Source organism: Lathamus discolor, chromosome 3 (genome assembly GCF_037157495.1).
Source record: "Lathamus discolor isolate bLatDis1 chromosome 3, bLatDis1.hap1, whole genome shotgun sequence".
Lineage (NCBI taxonomy): Eukaryota > Metazoa > Chordata > Aves > Psittaciformes > Psittacidae > Lathamus > Lathamus discolor.
Genome location: NC_088886.1, coordinates 4,871,702 through 4,897,008, shown reverse-complemented (window position 1 = coordinate 4,897,008; position 25,307 = coordinate 4,871,702). Strand labels below are relative to the sequence as shown.

Here is a 25,307-nt window from a genome sequence, read left to right as displayed (position 1 = left end):
CCAAACAACATACCCCCCCCAGTTATGTATGCAGGGAGAAGGAAGAGAACTCGCTGGGTTCAGATGAACAGATGTGGTTCTTCTTTCACTGTAAAGAAGAAGGGGATGTAGACAGGTTACACATGTATGATCTATCTGGACTTCTGATTTTGGTGCAGAAGTTGTGTTTCTTTTAACCTAAACTAATGTGAAACCTCAATTCCTCTTAAGTACTTGTGACAGCAACTGCAGGGCTAGTGTTTTTGGAATTGCAGCCCAAATAAATGTTTAATTTAAAAATGACAGATTACTCAGGGCTGTCATTCTTCTCATGCTTTTACTATGCAAGAGTGAACAAATACGGTATAGTAAACCGTGGATTCGGCTTATGGACACATTTGCTCAGGGCTGAGCATCTTGAAAGAAGTGGTTTACAGCATGTCTTTAAAAATTGATTTCGCCATTGCCTCTACTACTGGCTTAAGTGTTCCAGCATCTGCCAGGAGTAATTATAGACAGTTGGTTCAGATGTTGCTTAAATGTGTAAGCCTTGATGGGAAATGCAGTGGATTTCAGCCAGAATGCTAATTTTGATGTTTTGTCATTTCATAAAACTGTGAACTCAGAACAAATTATTTTTATACTGATCTGCTGATACGTAATCACACAGCTAGTGCCAAATTCAACCTTGATGTAGCACTGGAATCTACAGATGCAATTAAGAGTTATCAGCATTAACTTCAGCTGGTGAATTTGGTGTCCACAGTAGCAGAATGGCTTTATTTACCCAGGGTGCCAGGTAAGAGTATGTTCTCCAACCTGAAGCTCCTGATGCCAAGGCTGGTTTGCTTCAGGAATGCAGTTTAAAGCTGGTGTATGTATGGTTACATGAACTGCAGTTGAGCCTTTCAAACTGCATTCTACTCCAAGTTGTTTTTTATAGTTTAGACAGATATTTTGTGAATTAACATCATTGTGCTAGGGGTGTGTTTACTGTATGCTTCTTTTTTGTGTGTTTTGTTGGTTTATTGTCTTTGTTTCTCCAATGCCATTATAGCCTAGAAGAAAATGAAAAAATACAAAAGTCACATTAGAGGAATCTGACTCTCTTTTACTGGCAATGAGTAGAAATTCTTTCTGTCCAGCATGGGATAGGTTAAAGTGATAAAGACATTGGAATAAGAAAGATCTTCCTTAGCATTAGGTTAAGAAGCTGATGGATCCAACCACTTGGGTCCATCAGTCATTTTGGAGCCTGTTACCCCCTTTCAACTAGTCATGAAGCTGTTACAGCTAGAATTTATGTAATAATCAGATGGCATTTTTTTACCCCTCATAGTCAATATAAACAAGATAGTGTCTCCTTTCAGAGCTTCAAGCATTCTGCAGTGTCATCTGGGACATGTCTGTCTGCCAGATCATTAGCACAGCCTTTAGGGATGCACGCAGCTGCAGTGTCAGAGGAGGGAATAGATCTAAATAGATTGGTGTACATGAATTCTATCAGTTGCTTTTTTCAGGATGTGGAGAAGAAAGGGTGCTGCTACATACCCTCTTAATTCCTTAGGTTTTCCAGCGTGAGAATTGTGTCTTGGCATAAACTGATGAATGTTTCCTCTGTTTGACAAATTGTGGGTTATGGCAAGCATTCAAAATGCTGCAGACGTGTGAGTGCACCTGTGATGTTCACAAGTGTCAAGAGTTTAATTCTGAACTACTAATATGGCTAGGAGTTTTGCCACTGCCTTCAATGAATGCATCATCAGACCCTGCTGTTGAGGTGATGGTCCAGTCCAAGCAGAGCCAAGAGAGCCCCGGAGGGAATTGGAGCTGTTGGGTTTCCCTAGTAGATTGTGTCTTCTCATTTTGTGGCTCTTTGCTCGGCCTTCCTTTTTCCTGAGAGCTCCTCTCTGCAGCTGTTTCCTGCTGTTCCTGGTGTTAGATGAACAGTGGAGCAGGGAGCTGACCTGGTTCCTTTTGTGTAGCATAGTTACAGGCTGGGGAGCAAACAGGGCAGCCCAGTTGGGCACTGTCACATTGCTAACCTTAGAGTGAGAGCCGGTCTGCCTTTGGCCTCACAGCCTGTCTCTGCCCAGGCAGCTTTGCGAGGCATGCTGCGGTGTTACTCTCATGCCTGTTGTGATGCAGGGCCTATCAGAGCATGCAAAAACTACGTGGGTGCCTTGATCTTCATTCTGAAGAAAACCAGGGTGAGCAGTAGCCAAGTCTTCTCCAAGGGAGGAGCTCCTGAATTCCTCTTAGCCACACTTTGAGGGCCAATGTTTTGGGAACTGCTCGAAGTTTGAAATCCCTGGCCTGCCATAGCTACCTCTGTGCTCCAAAGCAGCACCTCTCAGTTGACACCAGCATGTTATTTTTCTGCTGTGGGCATCTCTGAGCAGTATCTCTACTTGCCCAAAGCAGTCTTGGGATCATTGCTAGCTGCATATTAGTACTGGACTACTGCTCTCTGTTGTGGTACTTATTACTGCCACATCCATGAACAGTCAGAGAGCAGAAAAATGCTTTCTGACATACCTGACCATGTTAAGATTGTCAGTTCAGCTCATCAGCCGTGGTCGGTAGACAGCTGCAGTGAGCCTTCTGGGGCCAATTCAGAATGCAATGTAATCGTGGCTGCTTGGAGAAGGTAAATATGGAGCCATTGCTTAATGTCTCCTGTAGCTCTGGAACTCAGGCACATCAAACAAAACTAGCAGGTGGCATGCTCAGAACAAATGAAAGGACTTTTTCATTCATTGTTTACACAGAACTTTGTAACTCATTACCACAGTAGTTTGCAGTTACCAAAGTTTCCCTGGATTCAGAAACAGCACAAACAAATTCGGGGAGGAAAAATCCTTCAAGGTCTGCTAATCCTAAAGATAAAATTTCTGGCTCAGGAAGTGCCTCTGCTATAGATAGCAGGAGGAAGAAAGTGTCTTGGGGAAGTATTGCTGAATGAAAAGGGCAGGCATATACTTTTCTTATGGCTTCTGCTGTTTGTGGCAGGATACTGTACTAATTGGACCCTTCATCTGACCCATTGCAGCCGTGCTCTTCTCTTTCATCAGGATCCAGAATGCTGTTGCTCTTACTTGATTAACAGTACTATATGCTATATCTGCCCAAAACATCATTTTTTTGTTTTAGTACAAATCTCTCCTAGAGGAGATTATAGGGAAAAAACAACTGTGTACTGCATTTAGGAGATATTTGATATTGATATTTGTTGACACTGGTCATGCTGACATCTTTCTGCTCGTGAGTGTGATATCTATGTAGGCAGTAGAAGCTGAAACTAAATTGATTTTGGATCTCATTTCTTAGAATAATTTGCTTACTCATTTTCCTTTCTTTGCTAATCAGTTACACCAGGGTAAGCTGGGATATGTCTTGTTTTATATCAGAGCAGGTGGAAGTAGTTTGGCCTGAAAGTATTTAAAATACAAAAGCTGCAATTAAAGGGCAGAAGGCAGTGATGAAGTAATGCTTTGTCTTGGACACTGATAGAGGCGGGAAAAAAAAAAAACCGACAACCTATGGAGAGACATTACAGAAGATTAGTCCATAGTGAATTATTTATAGAGAGAAAAGGAGGTAGTAGAAAGTAGTAGAATATTTTCAGCCCTGTGGTGGGATTTACTGAGAATGGATTACAGTGTAAGGGGGTGGGGGGGCAATTAGAAAGGTTTTGGTGGGGCAATTAGAAGGGTTTTGGTGGAACAATTAGGAAGGTTTTGGTGGAACAATGTAAGTATTATGGGACTGGGAGTTGGGGTCTGATTCTATTAAAATGAGATCTCTTCCATTATTTGAAGCCATTTTTCATTGTTCTGAGGTGTGAGAAAGCTCTGCAGAATTTACCAGAGAATGAACGAAATAACCTTGAAGTGCTTGGTTTTTAATGGAGAAGCAAACTTTCTCCAGCTTTGTTTTTAACTTGCTCTGGTTTTGTTATTGTTAACACAGTCCCCACATTCCTAAGGCAGCAATCTCCTGCATGTACGTGTTTCTGTTTTGGAAAGGGAAAAGGGGAGAGGAGGTGTGCTTTTGTTCCTTGTTTTTGTTTTGTTTGCTGTCGGGGAGCTGAAAAATAAATGCTTGTTGATAGTTATAGCACAGCCCCTTGGGCATTTTAAAGGTATTATTCTATATTAGTACTGCCCTTCAACATAGCATTTGAATTCCCCATCTGCTCCCACTCTCCCACACAGACATGTGCTGCCTTTGTCTTTTCACATCCAAACAGGAATTAAAGAACCTGGAAGAGGAAAGGGAGCTCACTGTCTTCAAGAAGAGATTGCTCTCTACCACCACCACTTTTGTTAGCTTACCGAAACTCTAGAAAGCCAACAAAGCTCTGAATTTCCAATATAATATCAAAACCTGCTTCTTGGGTTTTATCGCCTTCCTACAATTGAAAAAGAGCTTTTGTTAAACATGTTTAGATCTTTTCACACTAAGATTATAAAGCCTAATTTGAGTTTGTTAATCTTTTTCTTGGTAATCCATAGAAAAGCACAGCTGCACTACTAAAAACACACTGTTTATCCATGATCGCTGGGTCTGGGCAGCCTGCAGCGTTCCAAAGATCAAAGTTTCAAACAGACATGCCAGTCCTTCAGAATTCCTTGGATTTAATCACGGTACCACAAAATCTATACTTACAGCTGATAAATACTTGTGCTGAGCTCCAGCCTGCATTCGTGTGAGTGTGCAGCATTCCTCTACTGTAGCTTGAACAAAGGTATGTCCTGGCACTTTGATAACTCTGTAGCAAGGTAGGACAGACTGAGTTTAATAGTTAGTTGTAATGAAGCAGTCCTCTGGTTACTTAGTCATTCCTTTTAGATTAAAATAAGCAATGTTAAGGGTTTTCATTTTTTATAAAGAAGTATTTTTGCAAATGACGGTTTCCCCTGTCCTTTTTTTCGATGCCTATGTGGGAAAACTAGCACATTTGTTTAAGGATAAACTGGGAAGTCTGTGGTTTCCAGCACGCACATTTTGAATAATATTTATGCAGACTATTATTTAATAGGCCGTATAAATATTTATCATATGCTGTAGCCCTTTTGATCATAAATGCTTGTTTGAAAAGCCATTCTGTCCCTGCTGTGATTTGCAAAGAGACCTTTGCTGTTTTAGTGCTTGGAGGGAATTTTGGCTTCTTGTCCTGTGTTAGTAGTTATAGTCCTGGACTAACACAGTCGAGCTGGAACTGTCTTTTTAAAATTATTTTTTTCCCCTCTCTCTCCCTTTCTTTCTGTTTTCAAATTCAAATAAGAAGTTGTGAATGTGAAGCCCTTATTCTGCAATGGACAGGCAAAGTTGCTTTGAAGCTTTGGAGGCATTTTTGTTGGCTGCAAGAAGCCAGGCTTCCTGAGGTAGATACTTCAGGGATGTAGAAGGTATTATCACCACTGCTTTTCACCACTGGGAAGTCCATAAACATGCATCAAGCATTCTGGTGTCTTGTTAGGAATATTGTGTGCAAGGAATTGACTTGACTGACTGGACCTTTAGGGCTTTTTATTTTAGTTGTTTTCCTGGTTCACTGTTTTCCTCATGATTGTATTGTCTGCAGAAGCTGTATGCTAAGAATCCAGTAGATACAAAATCCAAACCAAAGTTTTCTTTCGTGCATGACAATGGAAGTTGGTGTCCAGATTCCAAAGCAAGAAGTTTGTGCTGGGACCTTCTACTACCTCTGAACTCCATTAAAGAGTTTCTTGATTTCTGATTTGGAGATTCCTCTTGTGCCAAAGGAATCTCCTGTGAACAAAACTGAATGGTAACATTTCTCTTTAAATTCTTACTAAAATACTTTGGATAAAGATTTTTGACCAACCTCACTGCTGAGTTCCTAGGTACTCGAAAGTTACCTGTAGACAGAGTCCCTAATTGGTAATACTTACAACCTAAAGATGACAGTACTTTTTGTGGATCTGGCTGACAAGTAGGTGGCATGCCAAGTGATTGGTATTCCAGAAGAAACCTTGGCATCAAATCATGTTTTTGTCAGCAGATGAGATCCTATTGCAGAGACGTTGTACTTTGAACAGCCTTGGTAACTAAGTGCTGGAAAAAAGGGATTAATATTTACTTTGAACCCTTCTTGGTAAGATATTGAAGCATTGTTTTGTAAATCTAGGTGAGCCTTACTCAGAGAAAGACCAGTTAAGATAGGTTGGACTTTGTCACTTAACTCTTTCTTATGTGCACCGATTTACAGAATTAAACTAGTGGCTCCACATAGACTGATCTGTGCTGCTTGAACATAGAGACAAGCTCTGCTTCCTGCCCAGTCACTCGCACATGCACATCCTGGTTGCTTAGTAAGGAAAAAAGGAAAGTAAACATTACATGGGCTTATTGAGTTCCAGGTTTCAAATGTTTGTGGGAAGAATCCAATGCAAAGCCATAATTTTAAGTGCTGAGTAGGAGGTACTATGAGCTTAATTCTCTAACATCTGTTAAGCTTGTTCTCCAAGTAGCAAAAACACTTTAATGAGCTAAAATCAAGGCTGCCATACAAGGAAGAGAAATAAAAATTTAGAGTAACATTGTATATGTGAGAAGGAGGCAGGATGTAAAATACTCCTTTTGCTATTTGTATTTTGTGAAAAGCAAGTAAGAAAGATTTGCCTATGTTAAAAAAAATAATTTGCTTTGCAGCTTGTGGTTTATTCTCATCTTTTTATGAGTCAGCTGCTAAAGGCAGTGCTGAAATAGGGGAAAAACAGGGAAATTCGTGAGATAGTATCAGGAACAGTCTTAGGCAATTTCTTCATAGTACAGTTTCTTGCAAGTAGCCAGCAGCATCTGCAGCCAGCCTCTTAAGCTGTGAGGAGAATTAAAAAGTGAGCATCATCTGTTGAAAAGAATGTCTTAAAACTGCTTTTACAGCCAAGGGCTAAAAGGAAGATGCAGAGTGCTGTAAGTATCCCCAGCTGACAGATGCAGTATTAATCACTGATATCAGGAGAATTGTCTTCTCTCTGTCAGAGGCATTAGCTTTTGTTAGTCTGACCAGGTCATAGAGCCAGGGCCAAGAAAATAAAGCCAGCTTTCTTGCCAATATTCCTGGGTGTTAGGCTCATGGCACACCATTATTTTTAGCTGATTGCTCATTGCTTGAACAGATGACCTTGCTTAACAAGATTAGTGTGTGTTGCACCTAAGCTACTGGGGAGAATCAGTGTGCTGAAAGAGAGTAGCTAGTATTGCCATCAGTGCTGCAGTATGTTCTATAGCTTTGATTTTTGTCTTGTTTCTGATGTTAGAAGCTAATGCTCTGTACAACTTCCTCTAGTGACCCTGCCATTGTGCAGAATGCGGTGTGGTACCTGCTTTGGTTTGTACCAGGTTGCTCAGGAGCTTTAGTGGTGGAGAGGACTCCTTCATGCTGATGCTGTCTAAGCAGAGAAGTTAAAAATTGTCCCTGGCCCCCAGCAGTGGTGTCTAAGCATGGTATGGTAGATTCAGGCAGTACAAAGTGATTGTATGGGACAGGTTGTGATAACATCTCCACAGACTGACCACATTTCTATGAACCATTTAAGGGGCAGGATGAGAGAAAGCTGGGCAAGTTTCTGTAGCCAGAGTGTTGGCTTATGCTGTTTTAAATTAAACTTTGTTCTAATTCAGCTGTTGCCTAGCGTAATTATTATCTGGAATGATGTTTGGAGTTTTCTGAGGTAAGGGTCTCCCTTTTTTTTCTTCTGTATTTCACCTGCTACTTCTAAACCTCAGTGATTATAAATTTGTAAAAGCCATCCACAGTGGTGGTTACAAGCCAACTGTTGATGTGAACAGCCATTTATATTGTGCCAATACTATGTTCAGGGCCAGAGAACGGCAACAGAGCTGGTGAAGGGTCTGGAGCACAAGTGTGATGAGGAGTGACTGAGGGACCTGGAGGACTTTAGTCTGGAGAAAAGAATGCTCAGGGGGGACCTTATTGCTCTCTACAACTGCCTGACAGGAGGTTGTAGTGAGGTGGGGGTCAGTCTCTTCTTCCAAGTAACAAGTGATAGGACAAGAGGAAACGGCCTCAAGCTGCACCAGGGCAGGTTTAGACTGGATATTAGGAACAATTTCTTCACTGGGAGGGTGGTCAGGCTTTGGAACAGGCTGCCCAGGGCACTGGTAGAATTACTGTCCCTGGAATTGTTCAAAAAGCATGTAGAGGCCCTTAGTGACATGGTTTACTGGTGGACTTGGCAGTCCTGGGGTAAAGTTGGAAAAGACCTTTAAGATCATCAAGTCCAACCTAGTTGATTCTATGATTCAAAGCGATACCCAAGGATAGATGTTGACCTGTACTCAAGATGTTTTGGTAGTGGGGAAAAAAAGGTTTGGTTTTCTGCCTTGTAGAAATAAAACAAGTAAAAAACATTGCTTCCAAATTTGAGTACAGTTTATGTCTCTATGATCAGTATTGTCTGAAGGGAGAGGACTTTCACCAATTTCTGTTCCACTGCTGTTTCTATCAGGCTTTTGGTATATTTGCCGCTAAACTCTAGTTATTAAAAATAACCCCAGGATTAATTTGAAACGTGAAGAATCATAGAATCATAGAATAGTTAGGGTTGGAAAGGACCTTAAGATCATCCAGTTTCAACCCCCCTGCCATGGGCAGGGGCACCTCACACTAAACCATCTCACCCAAGGCTTCGTCTTGTATTACTAAGCAGTGCTTCCTGAATCTTTCCCCCTTTGCCTATAGCCCTCCCAACCCAGCTTTCAGAAGTAATGCAGGTCATTTCTTTGGGAGAGATGGGCTGTTTTTAGGTAGAGCCATGTTGATGCTGAGTTAATACTAAGTATTCATCACATCATAATTGATCCATCCATTTTCTGGAAATCGGAAGCTATGTGTCAGCTGAGTTTTGTGTGTTTCAGAGGCTTGAAGATTCCTATGAACACTAACCTTGGTACTTGTCTGATGTTTCAAATACTTTGTATAAGCTCTTCCTTAGTATCATCCCATCTTGACTAAAATGTAGATGTTAACTATTAATTACGGACAAACTGTGAGAAATTAAGTACAGTGCATTTGTCACTGTATTAAATGTCAGATAGTTAACCGTAATATAGTGAAATCAGCAACTCAGTGTGAATAATTAACCTCACTTTGTTCTTGTAGGTTGCCAGAGAGTAGGCAACACTTTTTCAGCAAATAGTTTTCTGAATCTTCACAATGGTGTGGATTGATGGTGGATAGCTCTTAAAAACCGAACCAGTTTTTAATTCATGTGCTTCCTCCCTCCCCTCCCCTTTGGAGGACTCCAAATTGGGTAATGTGTACCAGATGCCACATAAAATTATCAGCATCTGGCCACTTTTTGGGGAGGCAAACTGTCCAGGTTCTACAGACATTCAGCCTGACTTGCTGGCTCATTCAGCAGTAATATGCCACTCAGGAGCTGGCTGGCTGCATGGGAGATAGCAGCTCTTGGCTTTTCCTTCCTTTTCAGGTGAGGGTTCAGCTGAGCCAGGCACACCACCCCTTTCACTGCTTCAGGAGTGTAATTTGTTTGCACTGGGGCAGTGACATACCTGTGGTGATTTTTGCTGTCGTTTCCAGAGGTGAATTCAACTTACCAGCCATCAGATGTTGAAATCCCAGGAGTTTCTGGGTTGAAATATCCCTTCTGTGTAAAGCACCAGCTCCTGATTTCTGCTGAGTTTGGAACTGTACCTTTCCCTTCCTATCTCCTTCCCTCTTTTCCGCTTTATGTAGACATGATACTGTATGACCCCAGCTCATTTCCTTGATTGCATTCATGCACATTTGCAGTTTGCTTTTCAGGAGCTTCTGTGCCATGCAGCTTACACACAGACATTTGAATTAAAAAGGTACAAGTAGTACAAGAATCGAGCACTCAAAGTAATTAAATGCCAAGTGAAGATTTCCTGAAAAAAATAAGCAAACTGCCTCTACAGCATCTCATCTTGTTGTGTACAGTTTTCCATCATCAGTCATTTTATTTGTTTTTAACACCTTTTTTATTTCCCTCTGACAGGTTGTATTAAAAATGCACAGTAAGAAGCAGACTCCAGAAAAATACTATGTTGGAATTGACGTTGGCTCAGCAAGTGTTCGCGCAGCATTGGTCAATGGGCTTGGGACAGTGGTGGCACATGCAGAGCAGCCAATCCAAATTTGGGAGCCCCAACCAGACCACTACGAGCAGTCCTCTGCAGACATATGGGCTGCTTGCTGCTCAGTCACAAAGGTACGCGAAGAAAAAGAAAATGAAGGAGATATGTTGCAGGTAGCTCCTCAAAATTGGAAAGTTTAAGGTCTTCTAGTATCTGGCATTTAATATTAAGTTTTGTGCTTGCTGTATTACTGTGTAACTTGTAACCATCCTTGGGCATTAAAGGTATCTTGAGGATATGGCTGGTACAGTCTCAGTGACTGTGATACAGGTGAGGAGCTCAAGGCCAGAGTAGAAGGAGCTTGTGCTACAACTGAAAATGGAACGAAAAGCTTTTCTTTTCACTGTTAGTTCAGGTGAATTACTTGCCCACTGCCTGCAAGAGTCGCATCTGTGGGTTTTGTTTCTGTCATATCCGATGTATCCACAAGACAGTTCTTTGAGGAGCAAAAGTTGCTCAGAACCTGATAATGCATATATTTAAAGATGTGCGTTGTGCTTCACTGGAAAAGCAGCATTTATTGTAAAGAGATTGTAATCTGGTTTGTAAATGGTACCTACCATTAATGTCTGTTATCTGTGATCCTCATTGTAAGAGGATCCAGTATTATAAGACCAAAAGAAGTTATATATGTTTGTGGATAGTCTCAAACATAACCCCGAATTGAAATAAACCTTAGTAAAATGGAAAATTTGTACCTCTTTGTACCCTCTGATCCAAAGAGCTGCCTATATGTGCTGGTGGTAAAAGTAATTGAGTGACCTTGTTTGGCAATGCGCATATAGACTGTTCCATCTTTCTTAATAAAACCCTGGCCTGCTCCATGTTCTAAGGTTGGCTTTTTAAATATTCATGATGTGCTTGGTAATTTGCAGGTGGACAGTTCACCCATTCCCTTGTTATTGATCAGCCTTTTTAAACATTCATGAGCTTGGCTCTGCAGAAATGACCTGAGATGAAGGAGTTGAGGTGAGGGGCTAGGAAGAAGTGAGTGACAGGAAAGAACAGCTTGATGTTAAAGCAGAAAGAGTCTTTTATTCTACTTACTTGATTTTTCTCCTTGTGAATTGCTTTGTTCTTGCTCTGAACCTGTTTAAATACAATCTCTTATATGTAAGCAACAAAAAAAAACGGCTTTGGAACTATACTCTTACAGAGCCAGTAAGAGACTGGCGCTGTAGTGAAAGTCTTTCGTTATAGTATTAATTAAAATAATGATATTTTTATTGTTGCTGAGAAGTGACAATTTATTACAGTGTTACATTTTAGGTGTCTTGCAACCTCATTTGGCACTTAATCCATGTGGGTGTTGTGTTTCTTTTTCCAGTGCTGCTGGAAGCCATGAAGTTCAGCTTCTCTGGGGCAGCGAGTTTTTGTTTGTTTTGGAAAAACTTCCCAAAAGTATGCTATCCAAACTCTTGGTAACAGAGCCTTTGGAAAGGTGTGCCTTACAGAGGTGTTATCACTGCTACAGCTTTTGATCAACTTTAGTTTTGAGTCCCTTTGCTCTTGCAAGACAAAAAGCTGTGGCACAATATTACAAAGCAATTCTACAAAGCTTCCACAAGTGGGAACTGAGTGAGGTTGAACTGATGGGAATGCTTGACCCTGATCTTGTGCCCATGCTTCACTTGCAGCTGAACTCCAAGCTTTTAAAAGAGCAAGAAAATTTACATTGCTGGTTTTCTGCTAGCTTTATTTTCTGATGGTTTTGTGCTTCCTACTTTTGCGCAGGACTGTGGCTAGTAAAATTAAAAAGCTGTTAAAGAACTTCATGGACCTTTGAATTTAGTTTTGAAAACCAAAGAGTTTTGGTAGTTTGGTGTATTTTTGATTGGAGGTGTTAAAGAATACTGAATCTCAGAACTTTCAGAGTTTGAGCTTGCAACTTGTAACTCATTTTCTGTACTCATCAGTTCACACAGTACCCGCATATATATGGATATGTTTGTATTTGTGTATGTTTTCTATATTTGCAGAAAGTCGTCTCTGGAGTAGATGCTGGCCACATTCGAGGGGTTGGGTTTGATGCTACCTGTTCCCTTGTTGTTGTGGATAAACAATTCCAACCTTTGGCAGTCAACTGTGAAGGTAGGACTTCAGCAGAAAAGTTGGTGTTACTTTGCATGACTTACCACTGATGTGAGCAAACAATTTCATCCAAATGCCAAGTTACAGGGCTAAATATTGGAGATATAGATGGCAGGAAATCCTTTTTGTGAGAATTTTACTGCTTTAATTCTGCTGCAGAATTGGATCTGAGATGGGAATTGCTTAGTCTGGCTAAATGTTCAGCATCCTAAGATCCAATCCATTCATCTTGGCTCAGAGAGACTGCTTCTTAGAGAAATCTGTGCTCATTTTTCTTTTCTGCATGTTCTCTCCTCCTTCAGACTTCACTAATCAAAGCTTTTAAAGTGTGTATAAATGCCCATCCACACTGGCTAAAGGATTGCTGAAAATGTTAATGTGAGTATAGTCTTAACAGCTTACTCTGTCATGGGGCGGCAGGCAAGAGATTCAGCTTGTGTATCTTATTACCCTTGTGTTCTGTCTTTAGGACAATGCTAAACTTTCAGAAAGTCTGTGACCTTCCTCTCAAATTTGTAATTTTTTAATTAGTATTTGAGAAGATGATTCATAAGACAAAAAGTCTGTGATGATTTTTTTCAGTGAATCCCATTTAAGATGAGGTGTGTGCTAAATCAGTAGTTACAGGGCCATAATCACATTCTGTGTATGTTCCCTTTCTGTTCTCAGTCGTATTTGTCATCTCCTCCTACCCTTCACAAAGCCCCAGCTTTGCCCCCCAAAATGTCCTTTGCTAAATTTAGATGGGAGTATTTGTTTTTCAGTTTGAGAGTCTCTTACAATCTGTTCAATGCCTAATGATGTCTGGGTCTATTTTGGGCTACTGAGTCAAATTCAGTTCTCATTTTTTGTTCTCTGATATCCTTAAGAACTTTGAGTTTACATAGTGGTGGTGTTAAATAAAAAGACAAGAACACACTGAATACTGTCACACTGGTACGGACATGGTGTGGTTGTCTCACAGTTCTAAGTTGTGTTTCAGACCATGTTAGCGGTGTCTCAAACCTCTACCTTGTCTAAGAGTATGTTTTCAAGATTCAATTTTGCATGAGAGGAATCTCAAGTGTCATCTGGATTACTATTCCACCTGTCCAGCAGGTCCTCTGTAGGTTTGATAAGACGTTCTCCTTGTTCTCATGTATTCTGCAGACTTGCCAAATGCTTTTTCATTCCACATCCAAAATAAAGGCATTGCAGCAAATTACCCCCCTGAAAGGAATTAGGGTAGTTCTCCTCATAATACTTGAAGAGGGAAGAGAATCCATGTAACTAGCTCGCTAGCTGACTAGCTGAGTTAACTTCAGTTTATAATGTTGTTTTTAGTTCTTAGTCACCAAAATCCTTCTTTATATTTTTAACTCAATATATGTACTTTGTCAAGAAGATTGGGTTCTTTGAATGAAATACAGTCTGCAAGAGCATGGTGTTGCAAAGTCTTGGATGTTCACAGCCTGATAGATTTCAGTCAGCATTGTCGGTGCTCAGCATGTCTTAAAGTTGGCTCAGAGAGCTAGAAATGTGTCTTTCAATATCTGCTGCGGTTTATTAACACAAACAGATTTGCAGTTTTATGTGTCAAAGTATGAAGCAGCTTAGAGTCTAGTAACTTAGAGTACTGAGGTGGGGTTAAACCAAACCTAAAATAATCCCTTATTTTTATCTTCTCCCCCAAGGACAAAACTATAGGAATATCATTATGTGGATGGACCATCGTGCAGTCAGTCAAGTTGAGCGCATCAATGCAACGCAACACAGGGTTTTGAGCTATGTAGGGGGAGTGATGTCTGTGGAAATGCAGCCACCTAAATTGCTGTGGATAAAGGAGGTGAGTACGTATGAAACTGTGCTGTGTTTTGACAAATGATTAATGTGCTTTGTTTGTTAATTTGAGAACAAAATTTCTAAAACAAAAGTCTTCAGCCTTAGTGTTGAGCCCAAAGGCCTGCAAAGTAAGGTCAGCCGTAACTTGAGATGAAAATGTTTGAAGGTTCATTGTTTCCTCTCACTTAGAAATATCTTTGATTTTATTGAAATTCGGAGTTTCCTGATAGAAATATTTCATATGCCTTTCTTATCTAATTTTAAGGTTAGCTAGACATACAAATTTAATTGCAGGTAAAGAATGAGTCCTTGATGTACCCTAGGATATAGTTATGGAGGTGTGTTTCCTGCTTTGTAGCTGGGCATGCTAACAGGGATGTAGGTGCTACTTCTGGAATGGATTTCTAGCAATTTGAAAGCAGCTTCATCTAAGCAGTGGGCATCCTGGCCAGAGGGACTGCCTCTGGAGCACTGCATCCAACAGTGAGGGGATGTGTAATGTCTTTGGCTGCTGGTAGAGAAATTGTTCAGGTAGAGCTTCAATTTAGTTCTGTCCCATCTGTAGGAAGCAGAGCATCTGAAAAAGAAGGTGCTCTGTTCATAATGTGGAACTCTACCTCTGTCTCTTGTGTTTAAATTTTGTGTGTTACAGAACAACATACAGCCTTTTAATAATAGCTGTCAGATAAAAGGAGAAATGCTTGCCACTTGAATATTTTATAGCTTCCTCCAGTCTGGCTTTTACATTTGATCTCAAAGACACTTGCTCTCATTTTAACAAAGCCCAAATGTAAATTACTTGCTGCCGGTTTCAAGCAGCCGAAGTCTCCTGTACTTACAAACATGAAACACCGTATGATAGCACGGTGTATATTGGGGAAAGTCAAAGGATTTAGTTGGTAGAAGCAGGTACTGGCAGATTAATGATAAAAGGGGGTAATTAATGTTTTTGGATGCTATACTGAAATAGGAATATCCATCTACCAGTTCTTTCCCTCTTGAGCCATGAGTATCATATGTCAGTCATTCTACAAATATTAAAAAGTAAGCTGTAAAAACCTTAAATGAATCCATTGTTTTCAAAACATGTTTATATTTCAGTCAGGTCTGCAATATCAGTACCTGACCGATGAGGAAGGGCCAGATTATGGGTTCTTCTAAATGCACAGACTTATATAGCACAGACTTACCAGAGGTGTAAGTCTGCGCTATGGCTTCAAAGCCCTCTGACATAATTGCTGTAGTACAAAGGGGGAGAGCAACTATTGCAGGGCTTGTTCCCTCCATGAGCAAATGGGTAGGAAATACAATTCCCCTTAACCTACTTGCCAGCCAGTAGCAGAGATTGCCTGGCAAAGGGCATTACAGGGCTTGTTCATGTGTCCCTTTTCAGCTCCTGACGTACCAGCTAAAGAGATTATTATCTTTAAGAGAGTGTTTTTTTTACCTCAGTATCTGCTGAGCTGCTCACGCGACAGTTCCTGCATTCTGAGTGGACTAGCAAAGACATACTCTTAAACTGCTTAAGCTTACACCACTTAACTCACTAGCACCTCAGTGAGCTCATGAGAAGGAACAATAACATTTATTATGGAGGTGGTTGTAATCAGTTGAGATGTGGGCATGTAGTGCTATTCCTTCTAGCTTTGGAGAGAGATGTGACTGAGTCTTTGCTTACTGCTTCTATACTGATTGCAAAGTAGGAGGAGGGTGAAAGGAATTGTATGAACAGCAATGGTTTATTTTCAGTGCCAATCACAGTAACGTGACAATGTATTACATGATATATGGCTAGCAGCAAAGGTTCATGTTAGCTTCCAACAGCTGAAATGCAGCCTCATATAATGCAAGTGTTCTCACTTTTTGCCAAGGAGGGTGAATTTTACAATGACTTTGAATGTCAGGTTATATCCTTTTCAACAGAGAATATCTGAAGTCTTTGCAAAGTTGGAAGTGAAATTCCCATTCTGCTTCTGTTGTGACAACTAAAAATAACTGTGCTCACTGTACCTGGTTTGCAGTGTTGAATCAGTTGGCTAGATGAGAACTTCATGACTTAAAATTAGACTCTTTGAAAATGTGGCCCCCAGTGTTGCTGAGGAGAAGGCCAAAATGGGATTGTTGTGAGCACTGAATGTTAGGGCTGAGATGTGTTGACAGAGCTGCCTGGGGAAGTTCTACACACTGTCTGCCTACACTGTGTGCCTGGCTGTGATTGTGGCCTTCAGTCTCTCCAGCTTTCCTGACTGCTAAATGTCACCAAATATGCTACCAGCAAGGCTTCTTTGAAGTGTCATAGATCTGAGTAGTTTATTTGTCTTAAATCCTCACCTCTGCTTTTATTTTCTATACCATATGTGAAATAACTTCTGCTACCAAGCTATTGCTTGCTCCAGTGAGCAGTGCAGCCTCTTTCAAAGGAGCCGCTTTCCAATAAAATCCCTCTCAAAACATCCCAAAGTCTGTTGCTGTACTGTAAAACTCTCTCCAGGAATTTGCTGCCAACCTCTGCAAATATGTACAGTTGGTTCAGTTGTTTGGTTTTTCCTGAAAACACTCCCAGGATTTCTAGAACTGTTTCCAGACAGCTGACTGCAAGAGGTGCAGCCTGCTGCTTGATACAGGAACGGTAGTGGGTTAGAGCAGAAATCTGTTCGACTCATTGTTTGTCTGATTAGTAGTGAGGTTTATGCTCTATAAATTTAGCTAATCTTACCTGAACCTACGTGCATTTTGTGAAGCTGCTGTGTCCTGTGGTAGTGAGTTCCACTCTGTACTTGTTGTGAACAGGTACCTTTTTTTTTTCAGAAACAAGTTCCTAAAATCTCATTTACTTTTTAGTTCATAGAATCCCGGAATGCTTTGGGTTGAAAGGGATCTCAGAGGTCATCTTGTTCTAATCCCCCTACCATGGGCAGGGACATCTTTGAGACTGTGAACTATATTATTCCCCAGTCAACATCTCCATGCCATGGGCCACATGAGATGATTTTTTTCCTTCCTTACTCGTTTCTTAACATGCCTTCCTAATGTTGTCATACACCTGACAGTATCCCAGGAATTTAAGCAAACAATGGATTGGGTACATTCTTCTATGGCTAGCCAGAATCAAAACTGGCAAAACAGAGGTATCTTCAGAAGCTATTTTGCACCTTTGTCTCTTTGGTAGGCATCACATTTCTGGGAAGTTTTTGACCAGGAAGCTTGACATGGCTCTAACACATGGATGTTTATAAGAGAAACAAACCCCATAACCATGCACTTCGTACTCCAGGTCAGTGGGTACACCCTAATATATAAAGGTTCACTCTTGACTTTTGCCTTGAATTCCCTGGAATGATTTTTGAACTCCCCTGGAATTTTTGCTGCTGTTAAATGTTTTTGCTGTTTTCCCCCTGTACATCTTTGCCTGGGATTGGTGCTGTGCACATTTCATAACTGCTGGCATTGATCTATGTTTTGCAGAGAGGGTGTAGTGGGGAAAATAACTGCTTTATATCTGAGGTTATGATAAAATAGCCTTGTCCTAATAATGAAGAACAGTTCATAAATCCATTGAAGTAACCAGCAGAGTTCACTTTTGTGATATTGGGAAAATGTTGGATACTTTTCTTTTGATCAAACTTCATGTATTTGTAACAATAAACAGCATTTGGAAGGAGCTAAATAAATTGTCCTAATGAAATACGTTCCTTTCAGTGGATCCTTAGTTCTTTGAAACTCTTAACATTGTTTTCTTGAGCTTCAAAGTTTATTTAGGCTGGCATAAGTAAAATTATTTCTTATAGAGTTTATTGCCTAACTGATACATTTTCAGGATTTCCCTTGACTTTTCCATGTTCTGTGTTCGAGACTTCTGAGTCATATGACACTGCAGTCCTGTTGATTCAAGATAAGTTGCAGAAATGAGACTGTAAACTCAATTAGTTTGTTAAGAATCATTAAAGAGATTAGGAGTCAAGCTAGATGCACTTTTGGAAATAAGTTATTTAAGCTGTTGATACTAAACGATTCTTTGGAATGTTGTTACACCTGTAGTTTGATTGTGTGTACATTGTCAGCAAATACTCCCCTTTCCTTGCCAAGATGCTAACCTGACTCTGGGAGGCCACGTTAGGAGATCCTGTCTTCTCGCTTTTTGCCCTGAGCTCTCGTAGCTGTAGTATCTAAAAACTTGAGCTCTTGAGGCAGGGTCTGACATAGGTCAGTCCAGCAGGATTGCTAAGCTTAAGCGACTGGGCTGTCTCACAAAGGAAGAAGTTGAATTTCTATTACTTGAAGAGTTTTCACCTAAGCAATTAAAAATATTGGTGAAGAATATGACTTTGCAAATTTACTCTGAATTGGTTGGAAGTGACGAAGAGGAAGAGGTCTTAGGTGACCTAACTGTGCTTTTCGATTTCCATCATCTTGTTCCTAGAACTGAAGTTAGAGATGACATCACTCACTGTGAGGAATGAGCTGACGTCATTTTATGAGAAGTAGATACTGGTCCTTATCTCTTATGGCTTTCTTGTAACACTTGTATTTATTTGCAGAAGGATGTTGCAGTTTTTCTTTGAAGTCACAAGTTACTCTTATCTGCTGCTTTGTGAACTTGTTTTTCCATATAATGCTTTCTCTTTAACATTCCCACTCTACACAGATAGAGATTTAACTAGAGACTAGAGGCTTTGGGGTGTATTCTGTTCATCTAACGCTTCATCCCTATTCCATTTTGGCTTTGAATTAAGAAACTAAACTATAAAGGCCATAATAGGCCTTTTGAGATCTTTTATTTGAACTATATTGGCTTATATTCAGCTGAGTCTGATTGCTGCTGAATCGTTTTTGCCCTCTGGCACCTAGTGGTTAGTCTACATGAACTTAATTGGGTGGTCTTGATGTTATTTCAGATAGGTGTTCATATGACAAAGCCATCACTGCAAGTGGAGTTTGTGAGTTGGGGACAGCTGTTTGCAGTAAACGATCAGCTGAATGCAGCTACTGTATAGCCTATGGGGCAGTCCTGTTAAAGTGTGCACATCTGGGGTCCACTTAGGGGAGCATTGTATTTCTTTGCCTGTGTGGACCATGTGCAGTGATAAAGAGAGTCCGGTGTTCTGTAATGGAAACCAAAATGAATATAGGATTTTATAAAAAGCTAATTTCTGTGAATACAGTCATATTTGACTTTTTAATAAGGTCAGCTGAATGAAGAACATGAAGTTGAAATAAAGAATCATTATCCTTTCACAAATATTTAGAAATAAGCTGTAAGATAATTCTTACAAAACCTTCCAATATCTGAAGGGGCCCTACAAGGGTGCTGGAGAGGAACTCTTCATCAGGGACTGTAGTGATAGGACAAGGGGTCATGAGTTTAAGCTTAAACAGGGAGAGTTCAGGTTAGATATGAGGAAGAAGTTCGTTACTGTGAGGGTGGTGAGGTGCTGGAACAGGTTGCCCGAAGAAGTGCTTCATCCCTGGCAGTGTTCAAGGCCAGGTTGCATGGAGCCTTGGGCAGCATGGTCTAGTGTGAGGCTAGGCAAGGGGTTGGAACTCAGTGGTCTTAAGGTCTGTTCCAATCCAAACCATTCTGTGATTCTATAGTTCCTGGAGTCAGTAAGACAAGTTTGAAAGTAAAATTCAGTGAAAACAAAAGTAGTTCCTGGTTACTGGGTCTTTCAAAACAACCACTTAAATTCCCTTCTCTTGCTGTTATTTCCTTAGATTTTTTTCACTGTTTAGAATTACCTTGCAAAACATTATTGCAGTAGTTTTCTTCTGTAGTTGCAGATCTATCTTTCGCAGCTTTGCTAAGAAGGTTGTGCTATTTTGTTGACTTTAGCTAAAGAAATTGGATGTTCACTGCCTGAATGAGTGTGTAGATAGTTCTGGTAGGTAGATGCATGCACTTGAACTGAAAACATAGGTACATACTCCTTTGCTTGGAGTGACAAATGCTTGTCAGTGTAACGTGACTGTGCTATGGCAAACCAAAATGACAGCAGTGAGAGCACAGCTTACACAGTGATGTAAAAGCTGCAGTGAGTTTGTCCAGCCTGTCAGTACTTTTTTCCCCAGAGGTAGCAGAAGAAAAAGATCTTGTTTACTAATTTTTGGCTGGAAATTTTCTTGTAGCTTGTGCCAAAACAAAAAGATGCTTGTTATGTTTTCCTCATAGTAATGACATTACAAATCGGCTATTTCTAAAAAATACTAGTCCCATTAAATCAGAGATGCTGTAGCTCATTCAAACTGGGTGGGGGATGCTGGACTGGGAGGAGATATGTGCTTGGTAACTGTCTCCAAATAAAATGCAGTCTCCTTATTCTGTGCTTTCATAACTCTGTTCTTGATATGGTATGTAAGAGCAAAGAAGAGCCTCCCTTTAGCAAAAAGCTCAGAGAGACTGATGAACGTATCGTTCCTCTGCAATTAATAGCTAAAATCAATAGTTTCTGAGTAATTCTTTTTCTGGCACTGTGGTCAGTGATCTTTCTGTGTGTTACAGTTCGCATCTTCAGTTACAGCTACTGTTTTATGCATCATTGTTTTTCTCTTTGTACACCTGTGACTTGCAGTTACCAATGGGATAATTTACAGAAACAATTAAAACATCTTTCCCTGGCTATGGAGGAAAGAAGAATAGTGGATGCACTCACATTAGCTTGGCTGCAGCCTCTATCTTCTCCATTGCTTGCTGCCTTTGCAGCTGGCTTTTTGTTTTGTTGAATGTGACTGGATATTTTTCCATTAAAATAACTAATAAATTCAGTGTTAAGTGAGAATGAGTCCAAGTACTGAATTTGGAACTGAATTCTTGATTAGAATTGTTTATAAATGCCTTAACAGCTCTGTCTTATCCAAATCCATACATAGTGCAGACGTGTATGCAGAAGTTGTACTTCAGGCTGTTGAGTTTGGCTTTTAGTTGCAGTTGCCGATCAAATAAGTACCTACACGTGTCTAAGACAGCGTTTTGGGGGTAGAGGCTGTGTTACAGCAAGGCAGTTCTGTCCACCTTCACCAGTAGCCTTCCTCTAAGAGGTTACCTTCCAAGCTCTCCCCCTCTCCTCCCTCAAGATGAATGTGGTAATTCTGTTAGTTTATATATTACCAATTAGATTGCAATTGGTAGTTGCAGAATTGATCACTTTGTAGCCTTGGCTCTGGCAAGGGCAGAATTTCTGCTCAGAGCCTGTCTTAGGTATCTCAGAATAGCTCTATCACATGGCTTGGCATCTGATCTGAAGTGTGGGAGATCCAAAATCCTTGCTTTGTCTGAATCGCAGCAGGGAATGGGCCATCAGTTTCTTAAATCCCCATGAGTGTATACATTAAGTCTTCAGTTGCTGTCTTTCTTCCTTTCACACAATGTATATTTGTTTTTGTCACTTAGAAAAAGAGGGACTGATACACCACATAGCATACAGATTGCCTGGGAGATTAGATTCAAATTTAGGGTTAAATTGGGAAAAGCAGATGGTTCTTAAGGGAACGAGTTTCTGCTGATTCTCAGATGACTTAGATTTTGACCTGATGTGGAACTTGACTGCTCACACCAGCTTTCTTTTTACTCTAAATGGCAAAACATTTTTCTGCTTCCATCTGTGCCCCCGCTTTTAATCTGGATTTCTAACACACCAGTTTGGGATGATTTTTGAATTTGTGAGTTTTGGCTGAAAACTAGTGCTGAAATTCAGGCTGATATCCTGTGCTAAAGCCCATCTTTCGTTAAGCGCTTGGCCAACAGGGATCTGATACGAAGGCTGTGTGTATACTTTCATTTAAGATAATATAATTCATATTTAATCTGTATTAGCAATAACAAAAGGCATGACATCTTTGCTGTTTACATACACATTATACTTGTGGTGGAAAGAAGCACATTTTCACAAATGTCAGACGTCTGAAGATCAATACATCTTACAAGAAAATTGTACACTTGGTAAGAGCAGAAATCAAACTTTCCTGTAAACTTTTCTCCAGAAATGGGCTACCTGAGCACACCAGTAAAATATGGATGTGAAAGTTCTTTCAGCTTTTCCAAGGAGAATGTGCCTCCAGGTGTCTCCAAAAAGTTGTATCAGGTACTGCGGCTAAGGTGAAATTCTGCTTATGTGTGTGTTTTCAGTCCAACTAAGTAGTGAACAAATACATTTTACACAATACAAAATCATGCAGTATGGCTTCATGGACTTTTCAAGGGGTAAATGGGCAGTGGAGGCCTTTCATGTGCTCTATATCAGTTCCCTGATCATAGAATCATAGAATGGTTAGGGTTGGAAAGGACCTCAAGATCATCTATTTCCAACCCCCCTGCCAAGGACAGGGACACCTCTCACTAAACCATCCAACACAAGGCTTCATCCAACCTGGCCTTGAACACTGCCAGGGATGGAGCACTCACAACCTCCCTGGGCAACCCATTCCAGTGCCTCACCACCCTAACAGGAAAGAATTTCCTCCTTATATCCAATCTAAACTTCCCCTGTTTAAGTTTTAACCCATTACCCCTTGTCCTGTCACTACAGTCCCTGACGAAGAGTCCCTCCCCAGCATCCCTATAGGCCCCCTTCAGGTACTGGAAGGCTGCTATGAGGTCTGCACGCAGCTTCTCTTCTCCAGGCTGAACAGCCCCAACTTCCTCAGCCTGTCTTCATACGGGAGGTGCTCCAGTCCCCTGATCATCCTCGTGGCCCTCCTCTGGACTTGTTCCAGCAGTTCCATGTCCTTTTCATGTTGAGGACGCCAGAACTGCACACAATACTCCAGGTGAGGTCTCACAAGAGCAGAGTAGAGGGGCAGGATCACCTCCTTCGACCTGCTGGTCACACTCCTTTTGATGCATCCCAGGATACGGTTGCTTTCTGGGCTGCGAGCGCACACTGAAGCCGGCTCATGTTCATTTTCTCATCGACCAGCACCCCCAAGTCCTTCTCTGCAGGGCCGCTCTGAATCTCTTCTTTGCCCAGTCTGTAGCCGTGCCTGGGATTGCTCCGACCCAGGTGTAGGACCTTGCACTTGTCGTGGTTGAACTTCATAAGGTTGGCATCAGCCCACCTCACAAGCGTGTCAAGGTCCCTCTGGATGGCATCCCTTCCCTCCAGCATATCAACCGGACCACACAGCTTGGTGTCATCGGCAAACTTGCTGAGGGCGCACTCAATCCCACTGTCCATGTCAGCGACGAAGATGTTAAACAAGACCGGTCCCAACACCGATCCCTGAGGGACACCACTCGTTACCGGTCTCCAGCCAGACATCGAGCCATTGACCACAGCTCTTTGTGTGCGGCCGTCCAGCCAGTTCTTTATCCACCGAGTGGTCCACCTATCATCCCTCACTCCCCAGGTGCTTCTTGTCTTGGAAGATTAAAAGACATTGTACTTGATAATTCCTAAATGCTTTGCCACCCAAGTATCTGAGGTTATCTGTAAGGATCTAAAAAAGTATAGTTGTTAATCCCCAAACCATCAGAGAGAGATATGAAGAAAGAGGACTCCATAAGTACCCCTGAAAAATAGAAATATTGGATTAGTTTCTTTCCAAGTGAGTTTGGAGGCTGAGTCGCAGGATATGAATACAGCATTGGGAACGTTCCCGGATCTTTTCCACAATCCTTTTAATGTGGTCACAGATTCCTGCCTGTGAGTGAAAATAAATAACTTCAGTGAGTGTCGAAAACATGGAGACTTTTAAATTTGTTTGGAAAAAGCATCAGGGCGTGCAATGGTTTTTTTTGTCTGTGCTAATTAGTGATGACACAGCATCAAGATGGCAGAGAATGAATCATTTGGATGTTCATGAAACAACATATTTTAATGTCAGTAACATGTGGCTTTGGGGCATTCTTGAAGTAATAGAATAAGGATCCAAGGAGTATCTTTGATGAAACAGATTTGTTTAAGGGGATAGTTATTCTTAATCTTGTTTCTTTTCTGATTAACACTAATAGCCATTCTACTCTATTGCTTCTTGATGATAAGCCATTCTACTCCTATTGCTTCTTGATGATCGTCACGTGCATTAACAGTACATTATGCCTTTTATTATCAACATAATCAGGCTGAATGACCTTTGCACTAAGCTATGGAGCATCTTTGCATTCACATATAAAGTTAAATTGGATGGGAGTAGCAGCCACATAGCATCCAGGAGATAAACCTGAACAGTCAGGAACAGACATCCAAAGGTTGTATGTGCTATGTTAAAAAGCTGTAATTGGGGCATTTCTTTCTTGAACTCAGTAGAAACCCAGGAAGTTTTAGAAGCTTTTGAAGAACTAAGAGAAGACATATTCTTTGTCTGATCCAAAACTAAACAAAATTTTGCCTTTTTTGTACTTACCCAATTGCATCTTAGTTTCTGGAATTCAGATTCTATTGCAGTCAGTTTCTGGACTTGTAAGATTTTGGTTTGATATCGCGCAGTATCTGAATTCAGTTGTAGAGCCAAATAGTATTTCTTAAAATGGAATTATCTTTTCTCTTAGTTCAGCAATTCTTGATACTGCATGTGATTAATTTTTTGCTCCAGATAACTGATGGCAGCTTTTAAAATGCAGATGATTAAAATTGTTATGTTAGTTATTGACAATTTAATGAAGAATTGAAAAGACAAAGCTTTGGCAAGAAAAGCATAATCACAGAGCTACAAGAACATTTGGTAAAGTTCTTTGGCCTTCTGCTCAGCTGTGTACCACAGGTTCTTACTGGGTTTTTGGGGGAGTAGAGGGGAAGATCTGGAGTTGCCATTGATAAAGCTTATGCTATTGAGACGCTATTAGTGTTTAATACTTTTACTTGTCTGAAGAATCATCTGCCTCACAAATCTCGTACAAGAGAACTTATGGAGAGTAGAGGAAAAAGGTAGGAACTGAAAGCTAGAAGACAAGAAGGCAGATAAATCATCCTTCAAATTTCTTGAGTAGAGATGAAGACCCATATAGTTTCCCATCTCATGCCCTTCTGAAATGTCTCTCCAGCTCTGCTTTGGCCTGCTGGGTGCTACTGTTGACCTAACTTGTGTTCTTGCTGAGGCTCTGCCATCTAGCAAAGCTTCATGGCCAAAAGACCCCACCTAGGATGTGTGTTTCTAATACGCCTGCTCTTAAGTGAGAACACTTCTCACTGTTTCAGTTATTTAAAAAGCTGGTGGTGGTTTTCAATGGAATCTTATCCTCCTCTGGAAGTCTGATTTGTGAACCTTGTGATCAGCAGCACTGACTTCTGTTTGGTTTTGATATTCTTTAGTTA

General features: G+C 40.8%; 1 protein-coding gene across 13 annotated transcripts in view; it reads left to right on the top strand.

The window, feature by feature from the left end:
• The window catches only part of FGGY (FGGY carbohydrate kinase domain containing), a 331,539-nt gene that overhangs the window by 188,912 nt on the left and 117,320 nt on the right, over positions 1–25,307 (top strand). For 10 of the 13 annotated variants that reach the window (XM_065673210.1, XM_065673212.1, XM_065673211.1 and 7 more), the window contains 3 exons: positions 10,014–10,226; positions 12,132–12,243; positions 13,917–14,068. In XM_065673210.1, the coding sequence (XP_065529282.1) occupies positions 10,014–10,226; positions 12,132–12,243; positions 13,917–14,068 (477 nt within the window). Of the gene's footprint in view, positions 1–4,496; positions 4,730–6,839; positions 6,922–10,013; positions 10,227–12,131; positions 12,244–12,558; positions 12,622–13,916; positions 14,069–25,307 lie in introns of those variants that run through there. The other 3 variants (XM_065673216.1, XM_065673215.1, XM_065673221.1) reach the window with 3 other exon arrangements.